The sequence below is a fragment of the Acinonyx jubatus genome, chromosome C2 (genome assembly GCF_027475565.1).
Source record: "Acinonyx jubatus isolate Ajub_Pintada_27869175 chromosome C2, VMU_Ajub_asm_v1.0, whole genome shotgun sequence".
In the NCBI taxonomy this organism is placed as follows: Eukaryota; Metazoa; Chordata; class Mammalia; order Carnivora; family Felidae; genus Acinonyx; species Acinonyx jubatus.
The window spans coordinates 146,091,054-146,117,783 of NC_069384.1; the positions used below are offsets into that span (position 1 = coordinate 146,091,054).

The 26,730-nt window shown below is 48.3% G+C and overlaps 1 protein-coding gene across 12 annotated transcripts in view; it reads right to left on the reverse strand.

Moving 5' to 3' along the window:
• The window catches only part of GASK1A (golgi associated kinase 1A), a 118,861-nt gene that overhangs the window by 22,483 nt on the left and 69,648 nt on the right, over positions 1-26,730 (reverse strand). For 9 of the 12 annotated variants that reach the window (XR_008298066.1, XR_003414460.2, XR_008298063.1 and 6 more), the window contains 5 exons: positions 11,180-11,302; positions 9,330-9,433; positions 8,502-8,652; positions 7,346-7,538; positions 6,066-6,246 (listed from right to left, as the gene is read on the reverse strand). Coding sequence is in view for 1 of the 12 variants with exons in the window: in XM_015062819.3 (XP_014918305.1) it covers positions 8,442-8,652; positions 9,330-9,433; positions 11,180-11,302 (438 nt within the window). In the remaining 11 variants the exon portion in view is untranslated. Of the gene's footprint in view, positions 1-6,065; positions 6,247-7,345; positions 7,539-8,161; positions 8,653-9,329; positions 9,434-11,179; positions 11,303-11,926; positions 12,123-13,788; positions 14,026-26,730 lie in introns of those variants that run through there. The other 3 variants (XM_015062819.3, XR_003414463.2, XR_008298067.1) reach the window with 3 other exon arrangements.

Genomic DNA, 26,730 nt, shown 5'->3' on the forward strand with positions numbered 1-26,730 from the left:
ACTGAGCTGCAATCATAGAAGGATGCCGCGGTGGCAAGGATGGATGAGGCAGAACAGAGAAGCAGTGATGTGGAGGACAAACTTATAGAGAATAATGAACCAGAAAAAAAGAGAGAGATGAAGGCAAAAGAGCACGATTTAAGAATTAGAGAAATCAGTGGCTCATTAAAAAGGAACAATATCAGAATCATAGGGGTCCCAGAAAAGGAAGAGAGAGATATAGGGGTAGAAGGGTTACATGAGCAAATCATAGCGGAAAACTTTCCTAACCTGGGGAAAGACACAGACATCAAGATCCAGGAAGCACGGAGGACTCCCATTAGATGCAACAAACACCGACCATCAGCAAGGCATATCATAGTCAAATTCACAAAATACTCAGGCAAGGAGAGAATCATGAAAGCAGCAAGGGAAAAGAAAAGGTCCCTAACCTACAAGGGAAGACAGATCAGGTTTGCAGCAGACCTCTCCACAGAAACTGGCAGGCCAGAAAGGAGTGGCAAGATATAATCAGTGTGCTGAATCAGAAAAATATGCAGCCAAGAATTCTTATCCAGCAAGGCTGTCATTCAAAATAGAAGGAGAGATAAAAAGTTTCCCAGACAAACAAAAATTAAAGGAGTTTGTGACCACTAAACGAGCCCTGCAAGAAATTTTAAGGGGGACTTTCTGAGGGAAGAAAAGATGAAAAAGTATGTATATATAGAGAGAAATAAATAAATACCAAAAGCAACAAAGATTAGAAAGGACCAGAGAACATCACCAGAAACTCCACAACTCTGCAAACATCATAATGGCAATAAATTCATATCTTTCAGTAGTCACTCTAAATGTCAATGAACTCAATGCTCCAATCAAAGGACATAGGGTAACAGAATGGATAAGAAAAGAAGATCCATCTATATGCTGTTTACAAGAGACCCACTTTAGACCTAAAGACACCTTCAGATTGAAAATAAGGGGATGGAGAACCATCTATCATGCTAATGGTCAAGAAAGAAAGCCGGAGTAGCCATACTTATATCAGACAATCTAGACTTTAAAATAAAGACTGTATCAAGAGATGCAGAAGGGCATTATTTCATAATCAAGGGGTCTATCCACCAAGAAGACCCAACAATTGTACACATTTATGTGCCAAGTGTGGAAGCACCCATATATATAAATCAGTTCATCACAAACATAAACTCATCGATAGTAATACCATAATAGTAGGAGACTTCAACACCCCACTCACAGCAATGGACAGCTCGTCTAATCAAAAAATCAACAAGGAAACAATGGCTTTGAATGACACACTGGACCAGATGGACTTAACAGATATATTCAGAACATTTCATCCTAAAGCAGCAGACTAAATCTCCAGTGCACATGGAACGTTCTCCAAAATAGACCATATACTGGGACACAAATCAGCCCTAAGTAAGTACAAAAACGAGATCATACCGTACATATTTTCAGACCACAATGCTATGAAACTCAAAATCAACTGCAAGAAAAAATTTGGAAAAGTAACAAATACTTGGAGACTGAAGAACATCCTACTAAAGAATGAATGGGCTAACCAAGAAGTTAAAGAGGAAATTAAAAAGTACATGGAAGTCAATGAAAATGATAACACCACAACCCAAAACCTCTGGGACTCAGCAAAGGCGGTCATAAGAGGAAAGCATATAGCAATCCAAGCCTTCCTAAAGAAGGAAGAAAGATCTCAGATACACAACCTAACCTTATGCCTTAAGGAGCTGGAAAAAGAACAGCAAACGAAACCCAAAGCCAGCAGAAGACAGGAAATAACAAAGATTAGAGCAGAAATTAATGCTACTGAAACCAAAAAAACAGTAGAACAGATCAATGAAACCAGAAGCTGGTTCTTTGAAAGAATTAATAAAATTGATAAACCACTAGCCAGTTTGATCAAAAAGAAAAAGGAAAGGATCCAAATCAAGAATGAAACAGGAGAGATCACAACCCACACAGCAGGAATAAAAACAATAATAAGAGAATATTATGAGCAATTATATGCCGATAAAATGGGCAATCTGGAAGCAATGGCCAAATTCCTAGAAACATACACACTACCAAAACTGAAACAGGAAGAAATAGAAAATTTGAACAGACCCATAACCAGTAAGGAAATCAAATTAGTAATCAAAAATCTGCCCAAAAACAAGAGTCCACGGCCAGATGGCTTTCCAGGGGAATTCTACCAAACATTTAAGGAAGCGTTAACACCTATTCTCTTGAAGGTGTTCCAAAAAATAGAAATGGAAGGAACACTTCCAAACTCTTTCTATGAAGCCAACATTACCTTGATTCCAAAACCAGAGACCCCACTAAAAAGGAGAACTACAGACCAATTTCCCTGATGAACGTGGATGCAAAAATCCTCAACAAGTTATTAGCCAACCGGATCCAACAATACATTAAAAAAACTATTCATCACGACCAAGTGGGATTTATACCTGGGATGCAGGGCTGGTTCAATATCTGCAAAACAATTAACGTGATTCATCACATCAATAAAAGAAAGGACAAGAACCATATGATCCTCTCAATAGATGCAGAGAAAGCATTTGACAAAATACAGCATCCTTTCTTGATAAAAACCCCCAAGAAAGTAGGGATAGAAGAAGCATACCTCGAGATCATAAAAGCCATATATGAATGACCCAACGCTAATATCATTCCTCAATTGGGAAAAACTGAGAGCTTTCCCCCTGAGGTCAGGAACAAGACAGGGATGTCCACTCTCGCCACTGTTATTCAACATAGTATTGAAGTATTAGCCTCTGCAATCAGACAACACAAAGAAATAAAAGGCCAGGAGGAGGTCAAACTTTTACTCTTCGCAGATGACATGATACTCTATATGGAAAACCCAAAAGATTCCACCAAAAAACTGCTAGAATTGATTCATGAATTCAGCAAAGTTGCAGGATATAAAATCAATATACAGAAATCGGTTGCATTCCTATACACCAACAATGAAGCGACAGAAAGAGAAATCAAGGAATAGATCCTATTTACAGTTGCACAAAAAAACCATAAAATACCTAGGAATAAATCTAACCAAAGAGGTGAAAAACCTATACACTGAAAACTATAGAAAGCTTATGAAAGAAATTGAAGAAGACACAAAAAAAATGGAAAAAGATTCCATGCTCCTGCATAGGAAGAACAAATATTGTTAAAAATGTCGATACTACCCAAAGCAATCTACATATTCAATGCAATCCCTATCAAAATAACGCCAGCATTCTTCGCAGAGCTAGAACAAATAATCCTAAAATTTTTATGGAACCAGAAAAGACCCCGAATAGCCAAAGTGATCTTGAAAAAGAAAACCAAAGCAGGAGGCATCACAATCCCAGACCTCAAACTATACTACAAAGCTGTAATCATCAAGACAGTACGGCACTGGCACAAGAACAGACACTCAGATCAATGGAACGGAATAGAGAACCCAGAAATGGACCCACAAACGTATGGCCAACTAATCTTTGACAAAGTAGGAAAGAATACCCAATGGAATAAAGACAGTCTCTTCAGCAAGGGGTGCTGGGAAAACTGGACAGCGACACGCAGAGGAATGAACCTGGATCACTTTCTTACACCATACACAAAAATAAACTCAAAATGGATGAAAGACCTCTATGTAAGACAGGAAGCCATCAAAATGCTCAAGGAGAAAGCAGGCAAAAACCTCTTTGACCTTGGCCGCAGCAACTTCTTACTCAACACATCTCCGGAGGCAAGGGAAACAAAAGCAAAAATGAACTACTGGGACCTCATCAAAATAAAAAGCTTCTGCACAGCAAAGGAAACAATCAGTAAAACTAAAAGGCAACCGATGGAATGGGAGAAGATATTTGCAAATGACATATAAGATAAAGCGTTAGTATCCAAAATTTACAAAGAACTTATCAAACTCAACACCCAAAAAACAAATAATCCAGTGAAGAAATGGGCAAAAGACATGAATAGAACTTCTCCAAAGAAGACATCCAGATGGACAACCGACACATGAAAAAATGCTCACCATCTCTCATCATCAGGGAAATACAAATCAAAACCACCATGAGATACCACCTCACACCTGTCAGAATGGCTAACATGAACAACTCAGGCAACAACAGATGTTGGCGAGGATGTGGAGAAAGAGGGTCTCTTTTGCATTGTTGGTGGCAATGCAAGCTGGTGCAGCCACTCTGGAAAACAGTATGGAGGTTCCTAAAAAAACTAAAAATAGAAGTACCCTACGACCCAGCAATTGCACTATTAGGCATTTATCCAAGGGATACAAGTGTGCTGTTTCGAAGGGACACATGCACCCCCATGTTTATAGCAGCACTATCAACAATAGCCAAAGTATGAAAAGAGCCCAAATTTCCATCAATGGATGAATGGATAAAGAAAATGTGGTATATGTATATATATACAATGGAGTATTACTCGGCAATCAAAACGAATGAAATCTTGCCATTTGCAACTACGTGGATGGAACTGGAGGGTATTATGCTAAGTGAAATTAGTCAGAGAAAGACAAAAATCATATAACTTCACTCATATGAGGACTTTAAGAGATAAAACAGATGAACATAAGGGAAGGGAAACAAAAATAATATAAACACAGGGAGGGGGACAAAACAGAAGAGACTCACAAATATGGAGAACAAACTGAGGGTTATGGGAGGGGTTGTGGGAGGGGGGATGGGCTAAATGGGTAAGGGGCATTAAGGAATCTACTCCTGAAATCACTGTTGCAGTATATGCTAATTAATTTGGACATAAATTTAAAAAAATTAAAAATAAAATTTAAAAAAAAATCCATATATTTGGGGGCTCAGTTGGTTGAGCCTCCGACTTCGGCTCAGGTCATGATCTCATAGTTCGTGAGTTGGGAGTCCCGCATCAGGCTCTGTGCTGACAGCTCAGAGCCTGGAGCCTGCTTCAGATTCTGTGTCTCCCCCTCTCTCTCTGCCCCTTCTCTGCTCACACTCTGTCTCTCTCTCTCTCAAAAATAAACATTAAAAAAATTATTTTAAATCCATATTCTTGCATCCATCAGTGTGAAGGGACTTCACTTATCTTGTCTCCTGTGCCTCCTGCCATGAAGTGACTTCTCTCATCGGTTGGACAATACCAGATGTTGCACAGGTTACTCTACCTTTGGCCCCTATACCCACATGCCCTAGCAGGCCCCACTCCCCAAATAAGCATCCCCTGAACAGTGCTAACCAGAGCCACAGGTGGGCCCGGAGGTGGGCCAGGGAGGACAGGAGGGCCCGTGAAGCAAAGAGGAGGAGGTGACGGGCAGGAGGGGAAGAACTCCTTCAGGGTGATGATAAGTAATCCATCCTCCCCACTGGAGAGGCCTTGGGGCAGGGTAGGGGCAGGTTCCAGGGGACGAAAGGCCAGGGTCCCTGGAAAGGCAGATTGGAAAGGAAGCCTGGAGCAGAAGAGGAGAGGAAGCCTGGAGAGGAAGCTCCTGGCCCTCAGGTGGCCGAGGAGTGGGGACTGCGGGAAGTGTCTTGTCTGAGCTGGTGGGTGAGCCTCTGGGGTTCAGTGGGAACCACCCACTCCTCTGAAAGCCCTGGTCCACGGGAAGCCCGGCTCGCAGCGTTCACAGAGATCTCGCCTCCCACATCTCCTTGTGCTGCACCCCCGCCGACTCAGCTCTGACCCCCTCTTGCCCACAGCACTGCCCTCACACTTCCTGTATCCCCAGTGACAGGGACCTTGCTTGCCGACAGAAAGCCAGGACACCCGCTCTGATGGCCAAATGGCATACATGCGGCCACCACAATGCAGCACACACACTGATTCCTTCCAAATTCTATATTCTGTGTGGGAAATCTCACTAAGATTTCTTGAATGAGTGAATGAATGACAGTAGGAAGGAAGGAAGGATGCTATAGTGGTGGGGGCAGGGGTTCTGGAGTTAAATGAGGCTGGGTTCAAATCCCAGCCTACCAGTTACCTGCTCTGTGACCTTGGGCAAGTGACTCAATGTCTCTGAGCCTCAGTCTTCTGTTCTGTCAAATGGGAGCAATAATGCCTACCTTATGGAGTTATTTTGAGGCTTTGTGATGAGGAACACGGTACAGCTCCTTTGCACAGTGCAGACCACCATCTGTATTCACTTCATGCCAGGTAGCGCTCCCCAGGTTCATGGGCAGACTCTGCCACCTCCATCTGTCTGGCCACGGGCAATGTACTCCCTCCCCAGCTGAGGCTCTTGATCTGTAGAGCGAGGATCATACAGCTGGGAGTGTAAGGCATTCATGAAATCCTCTGTATAAAGCCCCTTAGCACCATGCCTTGTGGGTAACAAATTAGTTACTACAGGTCTGGAACCCCATAACCAAACCCTGGAGGTCAGATGTCATTCAGAATCCTGAATTTTTCAGATATAGAAATGTTAATATGTCGCCTGTACTGTGTATTATGCAATATTCTCCGCAGGGTCTGAGGTTACACCCAATAACAGAACACACTGGTATTTCTGCAATGCAACACAATGTATGAATATCCACGCTGACTGGGACAGGAGTTCTGGCACCGAACGTATGAAAAGGCTTTTGATTTTCAGAGCTGGGGGATGGTTGGCATTGCATCTAGAGAGCCGTGAACCTGTTATTGTCAGCAGCCTCTCTATCATTTTCCTTGGAACAGACCCTTTAGGATGAAGTACAAAGAAACAGTCGGGCCTGGGGTGAGGCCAGTCAGGCAGCATGGTGGCCGGCGATTGTGGTGGCCTCACCAGACCCTTCGGCTGTCCTCGAAGCCTCTTAAGGTTGATGGGAAGGTCCTAATTCTCCATCCTCAGCTGTTTGCTTTGCTTGGCACATCATTCTCATTCCAGAAGCAATGGCTGGGGGAGGCTTAGGGCCAGCAGCGTGCACTGAGGCTGAGAAGGACAGAAAGTGGATGAAGTTTCAAGTTTGCAGAAAAGACACAGTTTGTAGACAGAGAAGACTTTAACGAGCAAAGAGCAATGGGCAGGGAGCCAGATGCACGCGACTGTGCTTGGCTGGGGTCGGACTTTGCTCCTCCACATTCCACAGAATTGGCCCTGCCTCATCATCCGCTCTGAATCCAAAGGGATTCGAGGAAGAGAAGCTGTCGGAGCCACTGGGCAGGGTGGTGGGAGCGCCCTTTAGTGGTGGTCCTGGGCTCAATACATGCTAGCACAACTCTGGCCTGAGTTTGAATTCTGACCCTTCCATCTATGAGCTGGGTGCCCTTGGACAAGTTACCAAACCCCTCTGTGCCTCATCTGTACAACGGAGATAATAATAATCACACCTAATCGGTAAATGGAGCTAATAATCACACCTACCCGTCGAGTTGTCGCGAGGTTAGGTGTGCCTTGATCCACATAAACCACTGTCACGGCGACTGGTACGTAGTCATCACTCAGTAAACGTTACTAGTTACTCTAGCAGGTGCTCAATAAACACTTGTCAGTTGCTAACCATTAAGTGGCCAAGGCCATATCTGAACCCAGAGCTCCTACATTCAAATCCAGGCCTCTGAAAATCAAAATAAAAAAAAAAAATTAAGGGTGTTAAGGGTGCATATATTTGACAAGACTTTCTGAGGTGGAAGCTAGGGACTGAAGGGGTATGTGTTGAGGAACAGCGTGTCGAGAGGCCTGTGCCCCCGAGCTGGAGCCATTCTCAACTGAGGATGGCCCAGGGGCATGGGGCCCAACCCTGGAGTTCTGTGGACTTGGGCAGAGCTGGGCTTGGAGGCTTCCCCGCCCCCTACCATTCCGGAAGGAGGAAGAGGCCAGTGCTGAGGGGAGGGCTAGGGATGGTGTCTTGCCGAGTGGGCTAAGCTCAGAGAGCTGGGCCCTGTCCTCCGGTGCCAGGGGTGGTTGAAATGCACTGAGTGAGCTGGGAGGGGCCACACAGTGTCTGCTTATGCATCCACTGATCTGTGCTGAGCAGACCTGTTCACATCAGGACACAAAAGTGCTTGCTGGAAGCTTGGGGCCTTGCTTACTGACAAGATTCTGAAGATTCTGGCTTGGTGTTTTCAGCCAGAAACTTCACACACACGTGTGCACACACACACACACACACAGGCACTCACACGTCCACTCTATATATGCGTGTGGGATGCACAATTTTACAGTATCTGGAGCGGTTCATAGAATGTTCTTGAAAATATTTATTGGTGCAAGGGAGTAAACAGCCAGAGCTGAAAAGACAGAAAGGACTGTGGTAAGATTGAACACCCAACACCCACAACCACCTTCACCATCCCAAGCAGGTGACACATTCTGGGACATTCTGGCTTTTCCCATTTGTCTTCAAGTTGGGGGGGGGGGCAAGAGAATGTGGCCACCAGCGTGGATGCTCATCCACTCGAGTGATGTTGTGATGCACCCCGCCAGTGAGGCAGGAGCTCTGCCTGGACAATGCACAAGCTCACGAGTCCTCATCCTGGAAGAGTGTCAGGTTGTGCTTCCGGATGTGTTCCAGCAGCACCTGTCCTCGCCGCTCCAGGGTCTGGAGAACCTGCGTCAGTCCCAGTCTCCCGCCTTGGCTTTGCCAGAACACTGGGTCCATCTGCAGTGACTTGAGCAGCATATTCTGTAGACACCCTGATGCAAGAACCTTCACGACAGACTCAGGAAACCTGGAGGTCAGGTCCCCCGAGCCCCATAACAGAAAGGAAAAGCAAAAGTGATCTCAGAAAATTTCCATGACAGGTGAAGCCAGATGGCCAGAAATTGCACAGCTGGCAAACCCTGGCAAAGTCATCCTGCAAAGTCCCAGGGCCCACCTGCTGTCTCGTTATCAGGGAACCCTCCCGTCTACCCGCTGTGACAGCAGGCAGGGCATAGAGCTTTAGGATGGATCCCACCCCACAGAGAAGCTGGGGGAGTCACCTCTGCTACCCCAGGAGAAATGCCTCCTGCTGTGCTTGGCAAATGCCAGAAAGAGTTCTAAGAAGGCTGAGCTACCTGTCATGAGTGGGCAGGAAAGGTAGGCTGCCCAGGCTAGCTCCTCCTCTGGGGCAAGGGAAGGGCTGGCCTCCCCAGGCCCTAGCAGGCTGCCAGTGTTCCGCTGGGCCAGGAGGCCCTCTGGCTATTAGGGGTGGGGGTACTCCACCCAGAAGTTGAAGGGCCTGCTGGCTGGCTGTGTCCCCTCAGCTTTCCCAGGGCTCCCCACTCCCTCCTGAGGCTCAGATCCAATAGCCTTTGTCTAAAAGACTGCAGACTTCACAGGAGCCGTGATTTAAGGCCCCACAGTCTACAGCAGGGCCATCAAGCCTCAGTCTCCGAACCCCCGTCCCACCCCGCTGACTCTCACCCATCTATGCCCTCCAGCAGCCGAAAGTTCAGCTTGTCCTCGGGGTGTTGAAGGTTGCCGGCGTTATCGATGTAGACCAGATGGGATGGGTCACTGCTCCGGACCTCAGGGAAGAAGATGGGCAGAGACAGAGGTGGGTAAGTTTGCGGCCTAGCTGGCACCCTTGGGCTCTGTCGGGATTGAGGGGCTCAGAAGGGGGGACCCTGAGCTGACGGTCCCACAGTCCACCCTGCTACCTCATGGCCCCCACACGCTGAGCAGTAATCTTGCCATCTCAGTGAACCCTCCCAGCAGCCTTAGAAGGGGAGCTAGCGTTAGCTCCATCAGGGGCACAAAGAAGTTAAGTAATTTGCACACAGTCACACAGCTGAGAAGCAGCTGGTTAGTTCCAACCCGGACCAGTGGTGCCAAGCCCCAGAGCCCCCTGTGAAACCACAAGGCAGAGGGGTTGATTCCTGTTCTGGTGGCTGAAGGGGTGAGGCGTGTGGGTGAGAACCGGCAGGTGCAGAGATGGCCTACCCAGTGGGGTTGTGGCTTCAGGGCACATCGCATACGTGCATGCGCACACATGCTCACGCGTCCTGAGCACCTGCACATTCCCCTGAGCATCACCAAGAACACACAACGCCTTCCATTCCCAGGCAGCATACTCTAGCCCCACAGCAGAAGAGTTGAGCGACTCCTAAACGCTTTCAAAACTAAAACCGGCCAAAGGGAATTCTTTAACACTTCAAAAACATGGCGTGGCATATCTTCCACTCCCTACTCCCACCCCTGTGCACACACCCCATTCCTATATATTCTCCAGGATTCCATGGTGTTTTCCCATAATCCTCTCCATTAACCTCGGCTTAACATATGAACTCTTGCCTCCAGGATCCTAGCTTTTCCTCTTCTCTGTCTCTTCTCCCTCCTCACCCCTCTCCACACATCCGGGATCATCTATTTCTTAAAGCCCAATGACTCTTCCCTCCGAAAACTGCTGTCCTAAGGGTCTGTGACATGGCTACCCCCAGGGGTAACTGATGGATATAAAAGCCTTACCTCATCCAGGGGTAACTGCCTTTTACCAGGGAACAGGAGAGAGAGCTCTGAGGGCAGGAGATGGAGAATTCCTACCACCCAGCAGCTTCACGAGGCAGCCCTGGCCTCCTGGCTGGTGTGGCCTGCCTGAAGGTAGCCCAGGGCACCGTGCTGACAGCTACTCTCTCCAAAAGCAACTGGCCAAAGTAAGGCCTCGCGGATATTCAGCTCGCTGGGTGGGGAGAAGGCGGAGGAGCCCTTCCAGAGGGCGGCCCCTCGCTCCTTGGACAGAAGAGACTGCTCTGCCATGGCAGTCCTGTCTCTGATGGCCTCTGCACATCGCTTCCCACCCTGGGCTCTACTTTTAACAGGAGGCAGCGCAGTGTTCCTCTGGCGAGCACCGGCCTGTGAGCTGTTGGGCCCTAGGAGGGAGCCCTGTCACTGCCGCTGACCAGCCAGGCGGCCGTGGAAACGCCCTTCCCCGGGCCAGGCCACAGTTTCCACAGCTGCTGGCACAATGTGGGTGGCTGACTAGACACACAGTCCTCACACCTGCTTCTGGGAGCCCTAGGGGTTCCCTGTGGACTCTCAAGGGGACAGTGGAGTTGATGAAAACCCAGCCCCCGCACCATCCCCACCTCAACCACATTTGCAAAGCCCCACTTGGGTCAGTTTTCCATACTATGGCCTCTTGGAAACATAATTCAAACAAAGGCTTCTGCTAAAAAGAATAGGATTGGGAACCCCCCCGTGTCACATGATCTCTGAAACTCATGAACTGAAGGAGGAGACACGAAAACCTGAGTCTGGGTGACAAGGGGACGTACCAGGATGTGGACCAGTCGCAGCTCGCCCGGGTTCTGGCATTTCTCCCGGAGCCCCTCTTCCACGCAGGGGTCTGACGGCTCGGGCTCAAAGCCGCAGCAGTAGCGGTCCAGGCGGTCATGGACCTATGAGGACATCCAGCCTCTGAGGGGGTGTGGCTCGATGCCTGCCTCCACCGGGACCGGCACTCGGGCCGCCTGACCCCTAGGGCCTCACGCTGGGGACAGTCCTCAGTGGCTGTCGGTGCTGGTCAGCTCGTGGCTGGCCTCCAGCTAGGGAGGGAGCTTCTGGTCTGCTCCTCCAGCCAGCTCGTCCTGCTGGCCGTGGGCCTGTCTGCTCATGCCTCAGCCCCGCACAGATTTCCACTGATCCCCACTGCCGAATCTGTGTCGCTGCCCCAAACTCTGGCCTAAGGCCACTGGGCCTCCCAGTGCTGACCATCCGTCAACCAGGGGAAATTCACACACAACTCCACTTTTTCCTTATGCGGCAAATGCGACAGCAGGGATTCCTCCTTTCTTTGGAGGTAAAAGCTGCAGCCCTTGTTAGGCCTGAGTCAAAGTCAGAGAAGGAGGAAGGCATTCCCCTTACAGGCTCCTTGTACACTGGAGGCCTCAAGGGGGAATCCTCAGGCATGGTGTGGGGACAGTTCTGAGGAGTTCTGCCTCCCAGCCCCTCCAGACACACATGGAGACACACATGACATTTTAGAGTGTCATAGAATTCGCACAATAATACATCCCACACACCTGCTTCCAGTAGCTTTCTTCAGAATGAAGGAGTTACAGCCTGCAAGTCAGGAATTAAACAGAAACACGGGTACAGCCCAGCCCCGACCTACGTGAGGATGTTATCTACTGTGTGCATCCAATGTGAGGGGGTCCAGAAGGGAGAAGGCATCAAAATAGAAGTGGCAGAGTCCTCAGGATGGGAGGGCGGGTCTTGCTGTAGGGAGAAAGACAGGAAAGGGATAGGTGGAAGCAGGAGGTGGTGTGGAAAAGGTTGGGATGTGCCAGGAAGTGGATTCCAAACAGGGTGAGTTTGGGGGCAGCAGGGGGCGTCACACGGTGGGCGCGCTGGAGGAGATGCACCCCTTTTCCTGCTGGGAAGGAAATTTGGTTGGATACAATACCTTGATGAGTGCTAACAACAGAAGGTGAGGTCTCCATAGGACTTGCTGTGCTTGGGACAAGAGGAAAAATCCATTTGTTGCTGCGGAAGGGGGAGGAGAGAGAGGAGGGGAAGAGAGAAGTGAAGCGGAGAGCAGCAGGAGGCTGAGGGTGTGAGATATGCCCTCCGTGAGAGGTATGTGAAACACGATCAGCTGCCTGGGATTTGTCTAAATCCTAGGAAGGTTACCAGATCCTCCCGGGTTGTGGGACCTTGGGTTTGAGTCCTTGTAAATCCCCAGGTGGTGTCAGGGTTGCAGGAGAGGGAGGGCCCAGGGACCCCTGGGCTCTACCAATCAGGGTGGTGACTCACACGGGTGCTAACTCTCAGGATGCAAAGGTAATTTGCTGAAAAGAGCCTTGTGTGCGGCATGGAGACTCAGGCCCCCTTCTGCAGAATGGCTACACTAATTTAGAAAGCCTGGCAACACCACTGGAGAGGAAAGGTGCCAGCCTGGGAATCTAGAAATCAGCTCCAGGTAACATACTCTGCTTGGGGCAACTGTCCAGACCAAGGCAACAGAAGGGATAGACTCAGCGTGGAGGTGAGTGAAAGTCAGGGCGAGGGAAGCAGAAAGCCACATGGCACCACGCTGGTGAGGGGCCCCACAGAAAGAGGGGGCCTGCTCCCTCCCTCAGTCCCCGGGAGCCTTCTGTGATTCCTCTCTAGCACGCGGTTCAGCTCTGGCAGGATCAGGGCACCTCCCTCCCTGCAGCGGTGATGATGCAGAACAGCCACAGACTTACAGCAAAGGCAGCAGTGGTTTTAGTCTGATAAAGCAACGATGGTGGCTCTCCCTCAGAGATGATGATGTGGTGTAATAAGAGATGTATTTGGTCTCTGTGCCCTGATCCTAGCACAGAGCTCCCAAAACCTTTGGAGTTTCCTGAGCGATTTATAATGAGCCCCTTTGAGCACACCTGAGTTTATGCTAATGAGATGACTCAGGGGAGTCCCAGATAGCTTCAGAATGGGGGGTTGGTCACCAGAAAACAAGTGAACAGAGGATAGGACCTTTAGTCCCACCTCTAACCTCCAGGAAGGATAGGAGAGCTGGAGATCGGGTGGTAAACACTTGAACAACGAGATTTGGAGCACTTCCTGGTCGGTGAGCACATCCGTGTCAGGAGGGTGGCACACCCCAGCTCCATCGGGACAGAAGCTCCTGTGCTTGGGACCCTTCTGGGCCTCACCCCACATACCTGTTCATCTGGCTGTTCATTTGTATCCTTTGAAATAAACCAGTAAATGTAAGCAAAGTGTTTTTCCAAGCTCTGTGAGCCATTCTAGCAAATGATCAAACCTGAGCAGGGAGTCATGAGAACCCTTGATTTATAGCCAGTTGGTCAGAAGTGTGGGTAGCCCAGGACTTCTGACTGGCATCTGAAGTGGAACAGTCTTGTAGGACTGAACCCTTTAACTCGTGGAATACGACACTTACTCCAGGCAGATAGTGTCAGAATGGAATTGTGGGACACCCAGTGGGCGGTGGAGAACTGGTGTCCAAACGAAACATCACTGGGGAGCCTGGATGGCTCAGTCGGTTGGGCATCTGACTCTTGGTTTTGGCTCAGGTCATGACCTCACAGTCCATGGGTGTCCGTGTTACGCCTTGTACTGATGGCGCGGAGCCTGCTTGGGATTCTCTCTCTCTCTGTCCCTCCCCAGCTCTCTGCCTCTAAACAGACAAACATAAAAAAATAATAAAGTAACCTATTAAAAAAAAGTCAAAACACTCAGACGACCACTGCCACTGTCACTGCCACCCACCTCTAGCTCATTCACTCCTCACTGCAGCTTTGCAAGGGAGACACCGTTATCCCACTTTACCCAGGGAGACGCTGACCCCAGACATAGCAAGGCCATAAATGTAAAAGTAATATAGATGGGACTTGAACCAGGTTCTGCCTGGCTTGAAGCCCAGCCCTCTGTGTTATCCTGCCCTGCCTCCCTGAAGATCAGGAAGAGTGAGCCAGTTATAGAGGTCAAATGAGGTCTCCATCACTACTTTTCATGGGATTAATTAATTTGGTCTTACCCTTGCTAGAGAACAGCTTTCAAAACTATGAAGGAGGAAGAGGAAGAACGAGGAGACACAGAGCCCACCATCCTCCATGACGGCCACAACTGAGGCAGCAGCAGGCATGGTGGTGTTTGGATGGCCCGTGTCTCTCTTCTGTGGTTCGCTGCTCAGCCAACCAGAGCCAGCATGGCCATCCTGCGTCCCTCTGCCCATGGCAGCCGCCCCTCCCCATAAATGGGGGTAAGCGGGACAATGTCACCTCCAGGATGTAGTACTCGTCGAAGCCACCTCCCCGGCCACCCAGCCCAGCCCAGTGCCGGCCAGTAAAAGGTCCTGTGTGCGGACCTTTGATTATTTCCATATCCCTTTGTAGGAAAACTCACATATATTCTGAAGAAATACAAAATTGATCTCTTTCGACACAAACAAGAAAATAACTATGGTTCAGTAAACCTCACAAAACCAGATGTCCAGAAACGGGAGTGTTAAACAGTCCCAACCTCTGTCCCAAAACATTGTCTGTTTTGCAATAGTTCAAGATGGAGAAGTTGCATGTCAGACCTAGACCATCGCCCCCAACAGGTTGAGGTCAATTCTGTGAGGCCAGGTTAGGTAGGATTTCCAGGGCCAGTGGGCCAAAGACACCCACAGGCACTACTGAAAAAGACAAGTTTAGCCTAGAGACCAACGCACAAAGCCCCGGTCCAGCTTGGCCAGGGTGAAAACAACCCCCACCCTGTTCGTGAAGTGAGTGCATTAACAAGACACCTGACATGGACCATCACTGCTTTGGCTGCCTGGGCTTTGGATTACAGCAGCCACAAGTAACAGAAACACCTGATTCAAAACGCCTTCAACCGTAAGGAAAGTTAGGATCATCTGTGGCAGCAAGTCCCAAGATAGGGCAGGCTGGAGACTTAGCAGCTCCTTATTGACATAGTAAGGACTCGGGTTTCTTTCTGCTCTCCACTCACCACCACCAATATTAACAGCCCAGCATAGTCTTTGGAAGCCTGCAGGTGGCCACTGTGGGTATGTGTTTCCTTGTACATGTCCAGAGAGAACGAGAGGGTGGGGGAGAGGACGAGTGAGAGCAACAGAGACAGAGAGACAGAGGGGAAATGAACCTCTCCTCCAGCAACCTTCCCTTCAGCCTGACTGGACCAAATCAGGTAACACGCTCACTCCTGGACCAGTAGTGGTCAGTGGAAGATGGTGACGCACTGATCCCCAAGCCCAGGACTGGGTGGGAGGTGAATCACGACAGGGCTCTGTGTGGAAATCTTTAGCTGCAGTGTCCTCACTCCAGCTGCGAGTGAAAGTGTTGATTGGGACAGGGCTGAGGTAGGAGCCCTACAGCTAGCCACCAGAGACCTCTCAGCCTTCCAACTGGTTTTAAACCCACTTGAAGCTTGTATCATGCCCTCTCCTCCACTATGCCCTAGCTATTTGACCTGAGGTAGTTACTTAACCTCAAAACCCCTGAGTTTTCTCATCAACAAAATGGGGCGGGGATACTCCCATGGGACTGCCCTGAGGCTCACGTAGGGTAACGATACATGTAAAGCATGGGGTGGTTGTTGTGGAAGAACCTTCTGTTGTGTCTGCCCTGGGAGCGGCAGGCCCAAAGACCCCCAGGAATCTCAGGGGTTCCCCTACCCACACACACACCAGGAAGCCCCAGCCTCACCCAGTGGCACAGGCCAGAGACCCAGAGTTTGAAATAAAGTGCTAACAATAGGGTAGCCACTCTCGTCTTATGGGCAGGCCTAGTTTCCAGAGTATGGACACGTCTGTGAGACAGACACCCACCTGCTTGCTTCTCTTTGGCTGGGAGAGTAAATGCCAGGGCAGTGCTGGCAAGACCGAAACATAGTAGGTGCTCTGGATTTCATAATATGCCTGAGGCACAGCCAACCAAACCCCCTTCCTCCTGGCAAACCCTCTCTGACCCCATCTCCAGGCCATTCTGTGCAGATTTTGATGTGTGACAGTGTATGTTTCCAGAGGAAGCCACGAAGGAATATTGGCCCATACAATATTCCTGGCTTCTCAAACTCTATACTCATTAGAATGTTTAACAGCAAGGGCCTGGCCAGGCCCAGTCGCCAGTTTGATTATTTTGCCACACCGTCTGGTTCTTTTTTTCCACTGAAGAGAAATTCAGTTTAAACAGCAGCAGGCTAGCAGCCACACAAGGCCAAGTTTAAGTTCCATTTCCCACATTCCCTCAGGATTTGATTCTTTTTCCCTCTTTTGAAATAATGAGGAGTTCCCAAGAAACAAGGACGAACCTTTGCAGTTGGGTTTTTCTGACCAGCCTAGCAGTGTCACCCAATCATGACATGGATTGAAGCTTTTGTTCACTTTTACTTGAGCAGTTGTAAAGCCCTTACTTTGTGGCAGGTGCCACTCAGAGCTTGACATGTCACAACTCATTTAGTCCCTCCCACTAGCCAAGAGGTAGACATCATTATCATCCCCATTTCAAAGGTGTGGAAACTGAGTCACAGAGGCTGGGTAACATGCCTAAGACCCCCTAGCAAGGAGGTGGTGGTGCTTAGGCTCAAACCCCAGCAGTCTGGCTCTGACCAGTGAGTGAGACTGTATGGCACCAGAGATCCCAAGTCCCTTGATGGCAAAGATGAAGACATGATTCAGTCTGATCCCCAGCACCCAGCACTTGCTTAGCAGAACCAGAGATTTAGTTGAGGTTTTTTTGAGTGAAAGAATGAGTGAATGAAGTGCCTGGCTGACTGACAGCATGGGACTGTGATGACTTACAGCCTGCCTATCACACCCTGCCTCCCCGCCCAAGATGCCAACACCAGAAGTTTTCAGGGGGAGGCCTGGCTCTGTGGCCCCTGAACAGGACATCCGGGTGGGACAAGACATGCAGTCTGCCAAGGAGGGACACCAGGTCCAGCTGTGGGAGAGGGCAGGTCTGAGGGGGAGCCAGCATAGGGTATGAAGGGTGGCCAGAGTCCTGTAATGACCTATCAAGGTCCTGAGCCAAGACAGTTTCCTCAGCCAGTGCCTGATCTGGGTCTAATGGATTCCAGAAGAGCCACCTGCTGTCTTGATGGCCCACGCCCCCTGTTCATGGACCTTCTCCCAAGCTGGGAGTAGTCACAGGCCTGGGTCCTTCTGGGTGGAAAGGGTGGCTCTTGTCTGGGCAGGCTCGCTGCCTGGGGCTCCGACTGCCACAGGATGGCAGCATCTCTCTCCGCGGAAGCCAGTGGTCTGGTCCCACCCTGCCCGGCTGGCTGGTTAGAGAATTCTTGAGGTTTCTTTGGGGAGGTCGGAGTGGGAGAGGAGTGGGTTAATGGGCCCTGCTCCCACTTTTCTCTAAGGACTCACCTTGCAGTGCTCTCCACGTGTCCTGACAAAGAGCAATCTTCCTGGAGGCTCTGGGGAGGAACATCTGGACGCCACATCTGCCCCAAGACTGAGGCCAGAAGTTGCTGCACCAGCTTAAGATGCAGGTTAATAGACTGGCTGATGGGCTTTGAGGAGAGGCACTGAGGAGAACTAGATCTTATCTAAAAAGACATCAATGCAAAAAACCACAGCCATCAAAAGATAAATCCACTTACAGCAAATAACGTTTCCAACTGAGAAAGCTAGGAGGAGTCACTGTCAGAACACCTTACACAGAAGCCCTCACATAATACGTCAGAAGGGAAATAGTGATCTCTTTCACGGATACTTCAGAGGCATTTCATAAAATTTTGCATCCTTTCCTGACAATAAAAATTCATTTTTTAAAATGTTTATTTACTTTTGAGAGAGAGAGACAGAGCATGATCAGGGGAGGGGCAGAAAGAGAGGGAGACACAGAATTCGAAGCAGTCTCCAGGCTCCGAGCTGTCAGCACAGAGCCTGACGCAGGGCTGGAACCCACGAACTGCGACATCACGACCTGAGCCGAAGTCGGACGCTCAACTGACTGAGCCACCCAGGCGCCCCTAGAAATTTTTTTTTTTTTTTAATTTTTTTTAACGTTAATTATCTTTGAGAGACAGAGACAGAGCATGAGCGGGGAAGGGGCAGAGAGAGGGAGACAGAAACCGAAGCAGGCTCCAGGCTCCCAGCTGTCAGCACAGAGCCTGACATGGGGCTCAAACCCATGAACTGAGAGATCATGACCTGAGCCGATGTCGGACGCTCAACCAACTGAGCCACCCAGGCACCCCTAGAAATTCTTAATAAAGCAAGAATAATGAATAGTTCCTCATCATATCTTTAGTGGAAAACTAGGATTATGTTTAATGGTGAAACCCTAGAAAGGGTCCCAGATCTGTAGCAACAACTCATGTCCATCATTCCATGAATATTCACCATTGCCCTGGAAGCACCAGCAAATGTAATGAGGTAAGAGGCAATGAGAAGACAAAGTGCATTCATTACAGAAGAAATGGGGGTATACTTGGAAAAGCCAGAGGATAAACTGAGCAACAATTAGAAGCAATACAAAGTTAGCGTGTGGCCACTAACCAAACTGATACACAGAAATAATAGCCTTCATGCAGACCTGGGGCTCCCGGCCAGAACGTATGATGGAAAAAAAGATCCTATTTTCAAATGGCCACAAGAAGATGAAATGCCCAGGAATAACCCCACATGAAAGTAAAGGAAACATGCAGATGCTTCTGAGGAACATGAATAAATGGAGAGACATATCTGCTGGGGAACGTCATTGAACGTCTGCCTGTTGACTCAAGAGCTGGACATGGGCACGCACAGGCTCCTTGTCCCCTACCCTGTCTTTGGAATGTGGGTTCCACTTGCCTCTCCTGCTCCCAGAGGCTGCTCCAGGGACATTGCCTTGAGATGGTGACGTGGTGATGAGAACACCTGCACAGTATACGTGATGGAACCCAGGTAAAGCCTCTTTATGAACTTTTAAGATTCGGCAGGTGGACACCGGGATACACTGTCTTGTTGTTGCCCAAGACAAGCCTTGTCTGTAAGGTCTCTTTGTTTATTAAACCTGCCACCTACCAACCTGGAGTGGCCTGCCTCTTTCTTTGGTCTCTCAGTGCCTTCCACATAGAGGGGCTAGTTTCAGATTACTCCCGGGAAGGTCCAAAGTGGGTTGCGAACCAACAGTATCCAATTCTTGGCTAGAATGACTCTATATTTTAATATAGATGTAATTTCCCTCTACATTAGTCCACACAAATATAATTTGATCCCAATAAAATCCCAAAAGGACTTGGGAAGGAGGCGTAACAAGTGGACTCTAAATTTCATATGACAGTAGATACCCTGCAAGGATATCAGGAGAATTCTAAGAAAGAGAAATGAGGAAGAGCAATCCCTACTGGTTATCCACACAAAATATAGAGCCCAGCAATTAGAACTCTGGTTTTGGCATATAAACGGACAGAACCTTTAGTAGAACAGAACAGAGTCCAGAAATAGACCTACATACATATGGAAATTGGCTATATGGTAAAGGCAACATTTCAGATTGGGGGGGGAAAGGTTGATTATTCGACAAATGTGCTGAGACATTTGGGTTGCTATCTGAAAAAAAAAATCGTTGTTTTGCATCTTATCTCTTACTCCAAAATAACTTCCAGATGGATCAAAGAGAGATGAAAACACATGGAAGACTGAAGTTAAAAATAACCCTGAAGTGAGGATGGCCTTTTAAAGCATATACTGACCTAGAAATCACAAAAGAAAAGCTTGATAATTTTAACAACATACATTTTTTAAAATTTCTGCACAGCAGACTCTAAATAAAGCTTATGACAGCTGAACCTGAGAGAAATGTTACAATATAACAAAAACAAAAGGCTAATTGCCTTCCTCAAGAAAAAGCTCTTGAAATCATTAAGAAAAAGACCAACAATCCAAAAGAAAATGGGGCAAAGAATATGAACAGACAATTAAAGAAAAAACAAGTTAAAAAAATCTGGACAGAGACAGGACTAGGGTGAGGCTGAAGAAATGGAGGGAGGCACTCGCTGTCCAGGTCACGCAGCACCGGCCCTACACCCAAAATGTATGTGCCTTGGGCTCACAAATTCATTTTTCATTGCTGCATTACAAATTACCAGGGGCTTAGTGGCTTCGAAGAACCCATTATTATGTCACAGTTTCTGTGGGTCAGGAGTCCATCACATTTTTGCCGGGTTCTCTGCTCAGGTTCTCACCAGGCTGAACTCCAGGTGTCGGCCAGGGGCCATGTCACATTGTAGCTCAAGGCCATCTCCTAAGCTCCTTCAGGTTGTTGGCAGAAACCATTCTTTCTAGTCGTAGCACTAGGTCCCAGGGATCTCAGGGTCCTTCTAGAGGCCTCCCCTTCCACCAGACAGTTCATAGCATGGCTGTGTACTTTCGGAAATTCTCTAGATGCTTCATCTCCTTTGAAAGACTCCCCTGATTAGGACAGACCCACCCAGGATAATGTTCCTTTTGATCAACTCAAAGATAAATGATTGGCAACCTGGTCGTTGGAGTGCTATTCCATCATATTCACAGGTCTCACCCATACTCAAGGGCAGGGGTTAATGCCAGTGGAGTGGGGAGCCTTGGGGACCAACGTAGAATTCTGCCCCTCATACCTCACCCTGATGGAGGTCCTGCTTTTAAATATATGTAAGGATCCTCAATGTCACCCTTTACACACCTTCATCCAGGCAGGTGTTTCAGTCCTCCATAGTTGGCTGTGCCATCTGTGAAATGGGGAGGAACATAGCTCCCATCTGTTGGGCCTGTTGTAGGATTTAAATGAACTCATGGGTGTGGTTTGCAGTAGACACTGCCACACAGGTGTAGGCATTTCATAAATGGTAGGTACTATGATATGTCACATCTCTGGTTGGAAGCCTGAACGGTCGGCAGTGATCACAGTTCTGGGATCCTCTCTAACTGACAGAATACCTCATGTCCCAGGAGACTAAGCCAGAGGGGTACACATGAATTGAAGACATAGATTTGGACTCAAAATAAAGAATGCACACAGGATCACAAATAAATGAAAACAGGCTCCTTGGGAAGGAAATGGACCAATAAATATTGAAGAGACTCAATAAATATTTTTTTAGAGCCAGTTCGGTACAGCAAAGAGGGCAAGAACATGCACTCTGTGGCCAGACTGCCCTGGATGAAACAGGTTGTGACTGTGGGCAAACTCCTTAGCTCTTCTAAACCTCAGTTTTCCCGTCTGTAGAATGAAGCTAAGAATATTTTCTGCCTCTAAGGGCTGTTATGCATGAACACATGCCAAGTGCTGGAACAGTGGTCGAGAACATCAGGCAACGTTACACGTTGTCATCTGTTCTGGGAGTGCAAGTTCATTAATAGCCAGAAGGCAAGATCATGGCAAATGTTTTCTACCTCTGTGGTTCTATTCTGGACCCTATAAGAAATGTAGAAAGCTTTGGGCTTTCTTTCCATCTAGAGGAAGAAGTGGTACTTGAGGAAGAAAAACACAGCAGCACCCAGACTGGAAATCATTCAGAGATCTTGGAAGTTCACTCATCACTAATTCATTCATTCATTCATTCATTCATTCATTCATTCATTCATTCATAGTGCTTATCTAGGATCAAACCAAGACCTTGGCTCTGTGCTAGATGCTGATGTGGTGGTGAACAAAACACAGACATATGGTAAATACATGAAAAAATAAATAAAATATTTACAAACTGTGCTGGGAATCAGAAAGGGAATCGACAGGATGCCATGAAAGAGAAAGAGAATAATAATAATAAGGGGTGGTCAGGAGAGTTGAAACCTGGGGAGGAAGAGTCAGAAGCAAGTCCAAGCAAGAAGCCCTGCACCAGAAGGAGCTGGGTGTGTTTAGAAACTGACCAAGGCTCAGTGCCAAGAGATGCGACTGGGGACAGATGCTAGGGTCCTTGAAGAACATGGGCCCTTGAAGAACCCGATACCGAGGGCATTGAGAGGCCTTACCTTATTTTAATGGGGAAGTGTGACACAATCTGATTTATGATTGTAAAAGAAGCATGCTTTCTGTGTCTGAACGGTTCTTTATGAACTTCAGAGCTCACCTTCCAAATTCCAGCTGCTGTATAGCTTTGTCTGGGGGCTTTCTCCAGATTCTAGGGAATCCGTATCTCCAGAAGCAGCCTTCAACCAAAGATTGATGGGATATTTGGCTATAAATGCCTTGAGTCCCTCACCTCTTGGTAGGCTAATTCTGAACATGTATTTCATACCATTTCTCAGAAATTTTCTGTGGAACTAAGCCCTCCCTAGTCACTCACAGTGGTGACCTACTTTATATCATGCCCTTTATTGATTGTCTGTCCTCCCATGTCACTTCCCGTCTCCCTATGGGTGTTTCTTGAGATCGTCTCCCAGATAAACTACCGCACTGGAATCCTAGACTCGGGGTCTGCCTGGGGGAGGTCTTCTGTAAGGAGACTGGATTGGAGGGGACATAAGTGAAGGGAGGGAGACAAATCAGGGAGCTGTTGTGTTAGTCCATGTAAGAAAAGATGATGGCCTGGGCCAGGATGGTGGCAGGCAAGGCTTTCTCGGATATGAACTCTTGGGGACGTGAAGACCCTTCATAAGCAGAAGTTGCAGATGAGCCAACATCACCAACTCTCAGTCTGTCTGAGTTTTCCACAACTTGCCCACCATCTAGCCAATCACACACCCTCTCAGAGGAAGCACAGTGTGAGACAGAGGCCCTTTAAAAAAGAAAAAAAAGAAATGTGCCCAACAACCCAGCACTTCCTACCCTGACTCTGGCCACTGAGTAGAAGGCTCTTTTAGGTCCCAGGCACAACTCCTCTCAGGTTGAATTTGACTTACAGTGAATGTGATAGTCATTAGCTTTTCCTGACCATGCTTGGCTGTTCCATCATCACTGTCCCAGGAGGAGAAGGACTTTCTACCTTTTACCAGACTGAATGCAACTCTGGCTGCAGGTGGCCCCTGACATTAAGCAGAGTTTTGTGAGCCCCACCCACCAAACACACATACACACTCTCCCACCCACTTTGTCCACCTGAGTAGAAGCAGCTTCTCACTGATCTATTCAGAAGTGGTGGGCTCTCTCTTAGTCCTACTTCTTCCTATGACAAGCCTGGGGTGCAGTGGAGGGTACCTACTCACTATTAGTACTGTATCTTTCCTAGAGAGACCAGCTTATAAACTGAGAGGATCCTCCTGGTCATACTGGCCTCCAAAACATGTTCTTGATTTATTCATTAGGAGTAGCAGATGCTGTTAGTATCCCACCCCTACCCCCTGGCACTCACTATTCCTGTACATATCGATGGCCTTCTACAGAAAGTGTCGTGGCTCTCTGCCTTAGCCCCTTTCTGGCTGAAGGATCCTGTTTGTCTGGCCAGCACATGAGCCAGGCTGCTAGTGCCCCTAGGAGGTCCATGCCCTTAGGAGCAGTCTCAACCTCTGACAGTTGGGAGCTAGGGGGTAAATAGCCCAGCTTTGGCCCTTGAGTGAGACAACTCTGGTGCACGTTCTACACACTCACTCAAAGTTCTCCACAGGATTGAGCCCCACTTGCCCACAGCAGTGTTTGGGCGTCATATGGAGTATATGTGGGTGTATGGTTCATGTGAATGGTATGCATGTGTGGGTGGCTATAGAATATGTGGGGACATAAGGTTCATTTGTAAGTGTACAATGTATGCGTTTGGGGTATGTGTAACTGATTTCATTTTTGCCCAACAAATATTTGCTCCTCTTTCCCTTCCAGTCTGGGCAGATTGTACTTCCCTTCCCTGACATTGACTTGCTTTGACCAACGGAATACTAGAGGAAGTGACGTTAGTGGAGGCCTTAAATGTGCTTTTGCAATTTGGTTGAACTCTAGGGTTTCTTCCATTTCCCAGGAGAAGGGTTTGCCCCAGGGAACTGGTGCCCCTTCAGCCAGCACTCCAGAATGAGACACCAAGGGCAGACGTGAACCCACCCCCCACAGCTTACAGCTAAGCTCTGTTGAGCCCAACTGACCCACAGACCCTGGAGAAAGAATTAAAGAGCTGGTGTTTTAAGCCATTGATTTTAGAGAAGTTTGTTAGCATTATTTCAGCAATCACTAACTAATGCAAGGTTTTAGATGGGATTTGCAACGCACAGGGTATGATTTGTGGGGAGTATAAAGAATGTGTATGTGTGCAGTGCTTGTGTATTTTGTGTCTGGGTAGATGGTATGTTGTGATACACAGACACAAAAAAGCAAGGGTTTATATTAGAGAAAAACAAAACAAACAAGCAAACATACCACAGAGTGGACTGTACATGGAGTTTGTGCTCAGTCCCCAGTCAGGAGGCACCTCAGGTTCCTGTGCTGGGAAACCCACATCCTGAAACCTCGCCTCCCTCTGACTTGCCAGTGGCTTCTAGGAAGGCAGAGTCAGCCAGACAGGGGTGTTTGACTTGACTGGTGTTCAGAAAACCAAGGAAGAGGTGGCACAAGGCCAGCCAGGTAGCGTCAGACCACACACCCAACCAGCGTGTGCCTTGGCTGCCAAGACTTCTGTCCCTACAACAGGACCTGGCAGCTGAGGAAGGGTCCCACACCGCAACTCTAGGAGATGGACAGAGGAGCTCTGTGTGGAGCAGAAGACTGCTGCGTGCACCTCGGCTGGGGCTCTGCGAGGAGGTGCCTCCAGTCTCATGGCTCCAAGGCATCCCTGCAAGGGTCCCCTCTTCCTGCCTCATTCATGGCCAGCTGAATAGTGACTCTGTGATTAAGAAGGTGAGCTCTGGAGGCAGACCATTAGGCAACCATTAGGCTTTGTGTCAACTTCAGCAGCCATGACCTCAGGCAAGTAATTTAACCTCTCGGACCTTAATTTCTCAACTTTAAATAGGAATAAATGTATATCACTTGTAAGGCTGCTATGAGGATTGGATGAGTTAATTCCTATAAAGTGTTGGGGACAGTGCCTGCTTATAATTGTGCATGTGCCACCCTCCGGGCACTGTATTACATGAACCATCTTGCATGCAGAAACCACACAAGGTCAGTGTTATTGTCTGACATGGGCCAGGCTCTCCCAGAGACAGACCTCAAGACAAGGATTCAAGCGATAACCATTTTTTTTGTGTGTGAGCTAATCCAGAAACATAAGCAGGGAGCAGAGAAGTAAGACAGAGAAGGTGAACAATGACCACTGCAGGGAACTCTGAGACACTTATAACACACACTGAAGAGCCATCCCAGCCAGGGAGCCAGGGCTTTCTTTATGCACTGGCTTTCATCAGTCCCCAGAGGCTGCTCCTAGAAGTAGCATGACCAGTCTTCCCTGTTTGCCCCAGGCTATAAGTTCTATGTCTGAGAAATACCTCCTTCCCAACCTGGTTGGTTGACCACACTATCTGGACAGCGTTAGTTCCCCAGCACCCAGCCTGTCACATGTCACCCAGAGCAAGCCCACAGATGCAGGTGCTGGCAATTAGAAGCTACCACACATTATAATGATCAGGTCCAAGGGAGTGAGGTCAGGACATCCAGTCCCATTTTAGATGTAAGAAAAGTGAATGTCTAAGAGGCAAAGTAATCTGCTCAGTGTCATACAGCAGGAAGGGTTCTGGGAGTGAGGGGTTCAAGCCCAGGTCTATCTGTCAGCCCATACTGATCACTGAGCTCCACACTCCTCTTTCCACAAAGCTTAGAGACAGACTGGAGGAGCCTGAAGTACCTCAGGAGACCAGTTAGCTGGCTGACTGGAAACAAATATCCACTGACTGACAGGTAGCATTCATGGTTCTGGGGAAGGGGCAGGAGGTGGATGTCAGAAAATAAGGAGGTAGGGCCTATGGCCAAAAGGAGAGCATGGCATTGACTACTCAGCTCAGGCTGATTACTGCCATATGGGAAGGGAGGCCCAATGTTACTAAACCCTCCAGTGTTTCAAAGGAAGCTGGATTTTTATGGGGAAATCTCCAAAGTATTACATGCTGTCTAAGAATTTTCTGAAAACATATTGTGGACCAACCCTGTGTGGACCAAATACAGCATGACATCCCCTGGCTGCCTGAATCCTGTCCTGTGGCTCATCCACTCACCCCAGTAGGTGAATCTAGGGCTCATGTTGGTGTCTTTCTTCAATAGGCATCGCTACAGAAACGGGGGCTGGCTCAGTCTGCATCTAGTACACATATTCACCCATTTTGAGCTTTTTGTCTTTCCTTTTTGTCTTTATATCCTTCTGGACACATTTCCACACGTATGTCTCAGCTGACATCCAGTGCACAGGCCCCAGAATAGCCATGCTGTTTACAGTTAGTAAATAGCCAATGCCTGCAGTCCCCCAGTTAACTCCTGTGTCCTGACTGCCCAATCCTTCCCTAGGATCCCCAGAAACTCCAGGGTTAACTTCTGGCAGAGGAAGGACC